At 39.7% G+C, this 9,880-nt stretch overlaps 1 protein-coding gene across 1 annotated transcript; it reads left to right on the top strand.

Moving 5' to 3' along the window:
- Positions 1-876: 876 nt before the first annotated feature.
- LOC108829361 (ethylene-responsive transcription factor ERF086-like) lies at positions 877-1,922 on the top strand. The gene has a single exon (XM_018603021.2). It carries the CDS (start codon positions 927-929, stop codon positions 1,920-1,922), a length of 996 nt encoding a protein of 331 aa, XP_018458523.2. The 5' UTR covers positions 877-926.
- Positions 1,923-9,880: the final 7,958 nt, after the last annotated feature.

The raw sequence follows: 9,880 nt of genomic DNA, 5'->3' as shown, positions 1-9,880 counted from the left end.
ATGTAATTAGCAATGGGTATCACCTCAAATATATATACTATTTATATTGTTGATTTTCATCTTATTTTTTATGTAGGCCCTTGACCTTCAGGTTATGATTTATACGTAGGGTTATTATGCACATTGCACGTGACCACTAAGCAGCTTATTTGAGTTAAATAATTAGCTTCATTCTAGTGAAATGAAATATTCAATTTCAAATAGCATGATGTAATATATACATCAGAAAGTGTTTTTTAACAAATATTTAATTTATATATATATTCTTATGATTTACTCTAAACCAAGATTGGTCACTGTGACATTCCAGATTTTGCATTAGTTCCAATGATTTTTGACCTTCTTCTTAGGCTTTCCTAAGACCATGATTAACCCAAATTTTTAGGATGGAGTTCTTAGCGGAAGTTAAAAAACTGTTTTTTAACTTCCGCTAAAAAACTCACTCTAAGAATCTGGATTAATCATGCTTTAAGTAGCCAACCGTATGTAATACACATTTATATACTGTATGTACAAATTAAAAAGTTAAAGACTCTGACCGGAGAACTATAATGGCAAGAAAACATATTAATAAGGAGATCTCATTAATAAAACCAGGCAATCAAGCTGTTTAAGTCGGTTTAAAAAAAAAAAAAATCTTAGAAAAAACCAACCAATGTCCCAACGTTAATTTATCTCTGTCGCTGACGCCTAAATAAAATATCTTCGGAAAAAAAAAGGTAGTCTAAAAGCAGTTGAATCAAAAGTGAAGTCTCTCTATCAGGTTCAATGACTCTCTATTTAACATCACTCCACTTCCATTCCCAAACAACACTCATCATCTTTAGGCAGAACCAAAGCAAAAAAAAGAACTTATTCATCATAACACATCTTCAACCAAAACCCTAAAAGAAGGCTCCTTTCAAAAACCCCATTTCTTCATCATCATGTCAACTTCCAAAACCCTAGATCATATTAAGCCCTATGAGACATCCCCAAATCAAATGGGGTTTGCTATAGCGCACCAAAACACAACCAACACAGCCACCACCACAACCGGAGAGAGAAGAGGCCGGAGATCAAAGCAAGCAGAGCCAGGGAGGTTCCTAGGAGTCAGGAGACGTCCATGGGGTCGTTACGCAGCTGAGATAAGAGATCCAACCACCAAAGAACGTCACTGGCTTGGCACTTTCGACACTGCTCATGAAGCCGCTCTTGCCTACGATAGAGCAGCTCTTTCGATGAGAGGCACTCAAGGTCGGACTAACTTCGTCTACACTCCAACTGATGTTCACACCATCCTCACAAACCCTAATCTCCACTCTCTCATCGTCTCTCCTTACAACAACAACCAATCTCTCTTACCAAACTCTTCTCCCCAGTTTGTCATTGATCACCATCCTCATTATCAAAACTATCATCACCATCAGCAACCTAAACATATACCCGTCGCTTCTTTCAAAACGCCCGTTCGTCATCAAAACTCTGTGTTTAGTACTAGTCCTCAGAACTCGTCTTCTAACGGCTCGTTATCTTCTTCACTAGACGAAGAAAACAACTTCTTCTCGTTTGATGGAAGTAACTCCAGTAATAACTCGGGGTACTTGGACTGCATTGTCCCAAACCATTGCCTTAAACCACCTCCAGAAACCACCACTACACAAAGTCAAATCGGAGCTGGTTTCACAACTCCGTCAAGCAAGGCCTCTGACTCATACGGATGGTTTAATAATAGTTACTTTGAAGATGGTGATATGAATCATCATCATCATCATCATGAGTTTGGTTCGTGTGATCTCTCTGCCATGATAACTAACTATGGCGCTGCTACTTCAATGTCAATGGAAGATAATGAGATAATGGAGCCGCAAGATTTCTCTTCTTCTTCGGTCGCTGCTTTTGGAGATGCTGCACACACTTCAGGCTTCTTCACACTCTATTAGAACATTCATTTCAATATTCGTGTTATTTTTCTTTTGAAAAAGGAATATTTGTGTTCTTTATATTTTATAATAATATAATTAGTATTTACGTTATTCCATGGTCGTTTGGTTTTTGTTGTTAACAATATGTCATCGATTTTGTTATATATGTTCTGCTTCTTGTATCATGCACCATAATTACATTACCATGAAGTTTTATTTTTCTCTCTTTTAGTTTTTTTTTTCTAATTTTGTTAGTTGTGGTTTTGATTAGCATGTTATTGCGAGTTGTCTTAAATACCACTTTTTGTCCATGCTTCTTCCAACACACTCATTAGGTATATAAAGGAGATGTTGTGTGATAATGAAATCAAATGAATTACACAAAAAGGATATTTCACTAGAAGTAAATAACTAAGATAAACTATCTTTTGAAGCAAAAAAAAGAAAAGAAAAGAAAAGATAAAATATCTATCGATCGGAACTATAAAATAAGCCACAGAAACTCAGACATATCTAATTTCGATCTGTGTGCGTATATGCTCGATTATTATCAACTTTCATGACAATTGTAAATTTGGCATTAGTGAATATATATATATATAATGGGCAAAATATTAAGATTAACAATAGGAGATTTAGCGTCAGATTAGGCATGTTTATTTTAAAGAACAGTGTTAATGTGAGATGGACTTTTAGTGAAGTAGCATGATAGTGTTTTTGGTCTTTGGACATGTGTTTGGTCATGACTTGTTTGGTCTTTAACTGCACAATCACTGTTTCATGTCTCCCTCCTTTTGCCTTAACTTTTGTCAACAGCAACTAAACCTTACAACTTCTTTTTTCTCCTTAAATTTGTTTAAGGCTTTTGACTTTCTTTCATATATACTCTCTCTCTTTCATAGTAGAAATGTTTTAAAAAGATAATTTTGTTTCAAATTAGATGAAGTTTGAGATTTTAAAGTTGGGAGAATTACCAATTGTGACTCAAAACTTGGAGTCAAACCCAAAAGAGTACCCCAACTTGGATCAAAGGCAAAAGTAACTTAAAAGGCTATTGAAATTACAACTATCTCCTTGTGAACAAACAAAAAAACGGATTTTTTTTTACGTTTCTACCCCTCGCAAGTCGTCTGTAAACAGACGACTTGAAAATAAGTCGTCCAGACGACTTTAAGTTAAGTCGTCTGGACAGTTATTCTTAAACATAATTTAAAAATTTTGTAAAAAATATTTTGATAAGTGAAAAATTGGAATTATGTAATTAACATATGTCTTAAGAGATATAAATTAATATATAACAAATTTCAATTGTTTTCAGCCCAGATGAGTGAAAGTAGTGAGTCATGATATTCTTTAGTTTATGTTTCATCAACATATGTTGTAGTATTGTATGTGTTTCTTAGGGTTAGATTTTGGAAAGCATTAAAACCGTTTTTGAAATTTTTAAAATTACCTAGGCGTGTTCGTTTCTGTGTATAGTAACACTATTGAAGTATAATTTGATTTTATAACGTGGTTAGTAAGTTAATTTAGTCATTTTAGTTTAGGGGTTCATTTTAGGGTATTGGACGACTTAATATTTAGTCTTCTGTTCCCAGACGACTAAATATTAGGTCGTCTGATGTACATTATCAGCCAGAATAAGTCGTCTAAACCGGACCAAACCTTAAAGTTTACCAATGTACTTTTAAAGCTAACCGGATTATTTACCCAATATATAAGGTGATTTTTTTTTTTTTTTTTCATTTTCCGCGAACAGAAACCCTAACAGTTCTCTCTCACCGGCGATATCAAAGGCGATTCGAATTCCCACTATTTCCGAACAACCATCGTTCTCAACGTCGGCTATCTATCTCACTTCATTCTCACCGTTGTCGCCGCAGCTTCTTCTAACCCTAGCGCCGCCGATTCCTCTAAACCCTAGCGCCCCGCTTCCACTATTTCCGAACAAACCGTCGCCCTCGCCACCGTGCTCACCAACGTTCTCACCGCCGCTTACTCTAAACACTAGCTAGCACCGCCGTTTCTTCTAAACCCTAGCGCCGCCGCTTCTTCTAAACCCTAGCGCCGCCGCTTCTTCTCTGTAAACCGTAGCGCCGTTTCTCTGTAAACCCTAACGCCGGTAAGTCATCAACTCGTGGAAAAGATGAACATAAAACGTTGTCTCTTTCAATTTACTCATTCTCACCGTTTCACGTTTATTTTTTCAGATCTATAACCACAATGACGAGTACTCGAACTCCTTCTGCGACTAATCAGGTCCGCTTGAAATTTTTCTACTGGAAGACTTGTAAGTAAGTCGTCTGGAAAGTCTTCAACCTGGACGACTTAGTACGTCCATTTGGAAGACTTTCCAGACGACTTAAATATAAGTCGTCAACTAAGTCGTCCAGTTGGACGACTTTCTAGACGACTTATATTTAAGTCGTCTACTAAGTCGTCTGGAGTAACAATTAAGGCGTGATTGATTTAGCTTGTGTTCTGACTTCTATTGTTGTCTTTGATTATTTTGCAGACAAAAAGGATGGATATTCCAGAACTCCCCCGTAGGTTATACACATTAGGGGAAGAGCCAGAACCCCACAATAGCATTTCGTATCATACGGATAACACGAAGTTGCATACTGCTCTTAGGGAAGCTCTCACTGATGCTGAATTTGAAGAGCTCAAGGAGTCGAGATTGGGAGTTTTCATCAAGTTCAAGGAGCAGGGATTTGGTTGGGCTTCAAGGCTGGTTCACCACTTGCTCGGTTTAAAGCTGGACATTAAGAAGAAGTACGAGATGTGGTGTCTCGTTGGTCCAGAACCTGCGAGGTTTTCACTGTTAGAGTTTGAAAACATCACTGGTCTAAACTGCGACTACATCGAGGACCTTGAGACACCAGAATGTGAAGTTACCCCACAGATGGTTTCTTTCTGGGAGATGATGGGAGTTCATCGGGAAGCTGGGCCAAGTACTGATCAGATAATAGCAGCACTGAAGAGATGCGGGGATTGGTCCAGGGAAGATCGCAAGCGACTCGCGTACCTTTCCATCTTCACTGGATTCATTGAAGGGAAAAAGTTCTCAAGCGCTACACGAGCTACTCTCGCAAGGCTAGTGATGGATTTAGAAAGGTTTGAGAATTATCCATGGGGGAGAGTCGCGTTTAAGGTGCTGATGGACTCTTTGTGGAACAAAGATATTACTGGCTGTTACACCGTGGATGGCTTTATACAAGTTCTTCAGGTCTGGGCGTACGAAGCTATTCCGGGATTGGGTGCTAGTATTGGTCTACCCAGAGCAAACAGTCCGTCTCCACCGATTCTGGCTTACGACGGCAGCAGAGGCCGCAGATTCATGAAAGCTGCTATCTTGAGTCAGGTACCTTTCCATCTTCACTTAATTAAGTCGTCCGGAAGGTCTTCCAGCTGGACGACTTAGTAGACGACTTATTATAAGTCGTCTGGAAGGTCTTCCAGCTGGACGACTTAGTAGACGACTTATTATAAGTCGTCTGGAAGGTCTTCCAGCTGGACGACTTAGTAGACGACTTATTATAAGTCGTCTGGAAGGTCTTCCAGCTGGACGACTTAGTAGACGACTTATTATAAGTCGTCTGGAAGGTCTTCCAGCTGGACGACTTAGTAGACGACTTATTATAAGTCGTCTGGAAGGTCGTCCAGCTGGACGACTTAGTAGACGACTTATAATAAGTCGTCTGGAAGGTCGTCCAGCTGGACGACTTAGTTGACGACTTATAATTAAGTCGTCTATTTAGTATTTTGTTTCAAATATCTAACTCGATTCTTCTTCTATTTACTGCAGACCCGCGTGATCAACTTTGTTGAGAAGGACATTAGTGAAATGTGGCCAAAATGGGACTCTGAGGTTGATGACGTGCCCGCGGAGAACATCATTAAAGTGATGTATGATCGGAGACCGTGGAAGTGGACCATGGATTGCTGGGAAGTCACTGGTACAAAACCCAAGTTTGTGACTCCATCGAAAAGAGCCAAAGAGATGGTTGTGGAGGAGGTGGAGGAAGACAATCAGAGACCTCGGAAGAAAGCTCGTAAAGAGGCTCCTAAAGAGGCTCCTAAAGAGGCTAGAGAAGAGGCTCCTACAGAGGCTACAGAAGAGGCTACAGAAGAGGCTAGAGAAGAGGCTAGTTGGGTGACCAGAGAGGAGTTAGAAAACATGTTCAAGGACTTAGGTGACATGATGAAAGAGGGGTTTAAGAAGTGCATCAGGGAGATTAGGAAGATCTCCGATAGATTGGAAGCTGTGGAGAAGAAGGTTGGTGTCACCAATCAGGCTACCCCTCAAGCCCCAGAAACCGGGGTTAGTAAAAAACACCCTACCCCCACAAGCCCCAGAAACCGGGGCTAGTAACAAACAGACTACTCCTCAAAAGGATCAGCCTCCACTTCAAACCAATCATCCTACTCCTCCCACCAGACAGCCTGCTCCTCAAAAGGCAAAGCCTACTCCTCAAAAGGCGAAACAGCCTGCTCCTCAAACTAAACAGCCTGCTCCTCAAACTAAACAGCCTGCTCCTCAAACGAAACAGCCTGCTCCTCAAACTAAACAGCCTGCTCCTCAGACGAAACAGCCTGCTCCTCAAACGAAAAAGCCTTCTCCACAAAAGAAACAGCCTTCTCCTCTGCCCAAAGAGGTTAATATCAAATCTTTAAGTCGTCTGGTTTTGTATAGATTTGTAAATATATAAGTCGTCTGAACTCCAGCTGGAACCAATCCTCTCCCAACTTTTATTTAAGTCGTCCAGGGTTAACTTGTTCTCTTTTATTGCAGAGATTGTTGCCGGAGGATACAGCAGATGAGGCGATCTCGGTATATAAGATCTTGCCGGAGGATAAAGCAGATGGTGTCACCTCCAAAGAGATTGTTCCTCTCACTTCCACTGACCAACCGAGCTTCGCTTCCAACGATCAACAACCGAGCTTCGCTTCCACCGATCCAGCTTCAGCTTCAGAACCGAGCCTGGTTGTATTGGACCAAACAGCTCCCACTGCTTCTGTGCGTGCAAGGAGTGAACGAACGAAGAAACCTGCTCCCACGCAGATATCTCCTTATACGGCAGAGAGAAGGAAACTCCTTAGAGTGGGAAAGTATAATCCATTTCCCACACTAAACAGACCTAAGATGAAGGAGCTCGCTGATTGGTTGAAAACTGATCCGTAAGTGATTGCTTTACCCATAATAGCTTGATTTAGTCTACCAAAACTGATTGCTTTTTTTGTTTGCAGTGATTATTTCACTAAGGAAGAGGACAAACCACGTACATCACCAACTTGGTGGTATCAAAAACTCCGGACATCCAAAGCATGGCTGGAAGACGTAGTAAGTCTTCTGCTTATCTTTAAGTCGTCTGGTAACTTGTCTTTGTATAGATTTGTAAATATATAAGTCGTCTGGAAGGTTTCCAGCTGGACGACTTATTTGTAAGTCGTCCAGCTGGAAAACCTTCCAGAAGACTTACAAATAAGTCGTCTGGTAACTTGTCTTTGTATAGATTTGTAAATATATAAGTCGTCTGGAAGGTTTTCCAGCTGGACGACTTACAAATAAGTCGTCTGGAAGGTTTTCGAGCTGGAAAACCTTCCAGACGACTTATTTGTAAGTCGTCCAGCTGGAAAACCTTCCAGACGACTTATTTGTAAGTCGTCTGGAAGGTTCTAACTTGTATTATTTTATATGCAGCATATAGATGCTTGGATGAATGTGCTGAGGCAGAGGTATAAGGAGAACCCACAATGTTTCCGGAGCGAGCGAATGTGCTTCCTGGATCACAACTTTACCCAGTCTTGGAGAGAACAGTATCTGGTCTTCAAAACATCGTCGTCTGATCACAATGGTTTAGGAAAAATGCTACCTAGTGGGGCGGCGAGTTTGTATGACGGATCAATGCCTTCATTTTGCCAATCAAACAAGAAGTGGGGGGAGGACATTGATGATATCTATGCGCCACTGAACTTGGACAACAAACATTGGGTGGCTATTTGGATATCGATCCCTAAGAGGCACATAGTCGTCTGGGACAGCATACCTTCAACTACCATACCAGAAAGATGGGATGAGATAATGGAGCCTTTTCTCGAGATGGTCCCTTATCTGATTGTGGAGTGCGGAGACCAGATGCATGGGTTGGAGCGATACACTTATGAGAGACTCCTCAAAGATGTACCCACGGCCAACAATGGTGATTGTGGCGTGTACGCTGCAAAGTACATTGAATGTCATGCTCTTGGGGTCCCCTTTAGCCCTAAAGACTTTGCTAGGTCCAATGCGAAGACTATGAGGGATACTATGGCTTTGGCTATATGGACGGAGCTTGTTGATCAGCATCTGAAAGATAATGAGGATGGTGGTATGTTTGTAGGCATGTATGATTAGATACACAAATCAATTTGTATAGATTTTTTAACTTGTATAGATTTTTTAACTTGTATAGATTTTTTAACTTGTATAGATACACAAATCAATTTGTATATTTGAACTATTTGTATACACAAATCTATTTGTATATTTGAACTATTTGTTTACACAAATCTATTTGTATGTTTGTGGGCATGTATGATTTATTTGATTTTCTAACTTGTATAGATTTTCTAACTTACAAATAAGTCGTCTGGAAGGTTTTCCAGCTGGACGACTTACAAATAAGTCGTCTGGAAGGTTTTCCAGCTGGACGACTTACAAATAAGTCGTCTGGAAGGTTTTCCAGCTGGACGACTTACAAATAAGTCGTCTGGAAGGTTTTTCCAGCTGGACGACTTACAAATAAGGTCGTCTAAAAAAAATAAGGTAGTCTAAAAATAAAATACACTGGACGACTTACAAATAAGGTCGTCTTAAAAATAATAGTCTCATTATCACCAACATCTTCTTCCCATTACCAGCTTCTCATTATCACCACTTTCTTCCCATTCACCAGCTTCATCATTATCAACCAGCTTCTCTCTTTTCTCTGAAACCGTTCCACCTTGCTGCGGCTTGATACACAAAGACATACTCTATGCGTTTTGAGTATCTCGAGCAGTTTCGAACTTGTCTATCACTTGTAACATGAATGGGAGGACTGCTTGGAGTCCATCACATTTCTGCTGGTAATGAGTAGCTAATCTCCACAGTCACTGATCTCATGTCCAGGTTATAATCTTCTTGAGCCATTGCAACAAGTTCAGCATGTGTTGAATCTTCATTCAATAAAAACAATCTTGCTCCTTTGAGATCATAACCACAAAATCCCAACGGAAATCTCTCAACAACCATTCTCCATACACTGCATGTAACTAAAAATCATCTGCAAATATTCAAAATAAAAACATTAGTAAACATAGAGAAATGAAGAAGTTCAACAAACATTATCGCAGACGACTTAGATTTAAGTCGTCCAGAAGACTTAAAGGTAAGTCGTCTAAAGAGGTCACTTTTGCAATTGAAAATTAAAAGGGACGACTTAATTCTAAGTCGTCCGGCTTTGTTTGTTAAAAAAAAAAATTCAGACGACTTATATATAAGTCGTCTACGAAAAACGGGCTAGTTTTGCATTTGACCGAATCGTGTCAGATCTTTGACTATTTCTGGACGACTTATAAATCAGTCGTCTCTGGAAAGTAAAAATTTCAATATTTTATTCAAACTAAGACGACTTACACGTAAGTCGTCCCAGGTTAGTTTTTGTAATTGAAAAAATAAAACTTGAAATTTAACTTTCTCCAGACGACTTAACTAAAAGTCGTCCAGCTAGACGACTTAATTTAAGGTCGTCCGGGATAAGCAAGGTTTGACGACTTAATTGGGAAAAATTCTGGACGACTTTGCTTTCCCGGACGACTTTAAATTAAGTCTTCTGACGGGACGACTTTATATTATGTCGTCTGGTAAAATTAAATTATGAAGTTTTATTTTCAACTACAAAACTAACCTAAGACGACTTACACGTAAGTCGTCTAGTTTAATAAAATTGAAA

Source organism: Raphanus sativus, chromosome 3 (genome assembly GCF_000801105.2).
Source record: "Raphanus sativus cultivar WK10039 chromosome 3, ASM80110v3, whole genome shotgun sequence".
Taxonomy (NCBI): domain Eukaryota; kingdom Viridiplantae; phylum Streptophyta; class Magnoliopsida; order Brassicales; family Brassicaceae; genus Raphanus; species Raphanus sativus.
The sequence above is the reverse complement of the archived record's forward strand: the minus strand, read 5'-3'. Positions and strand labels throughout refer to the sequence as shown.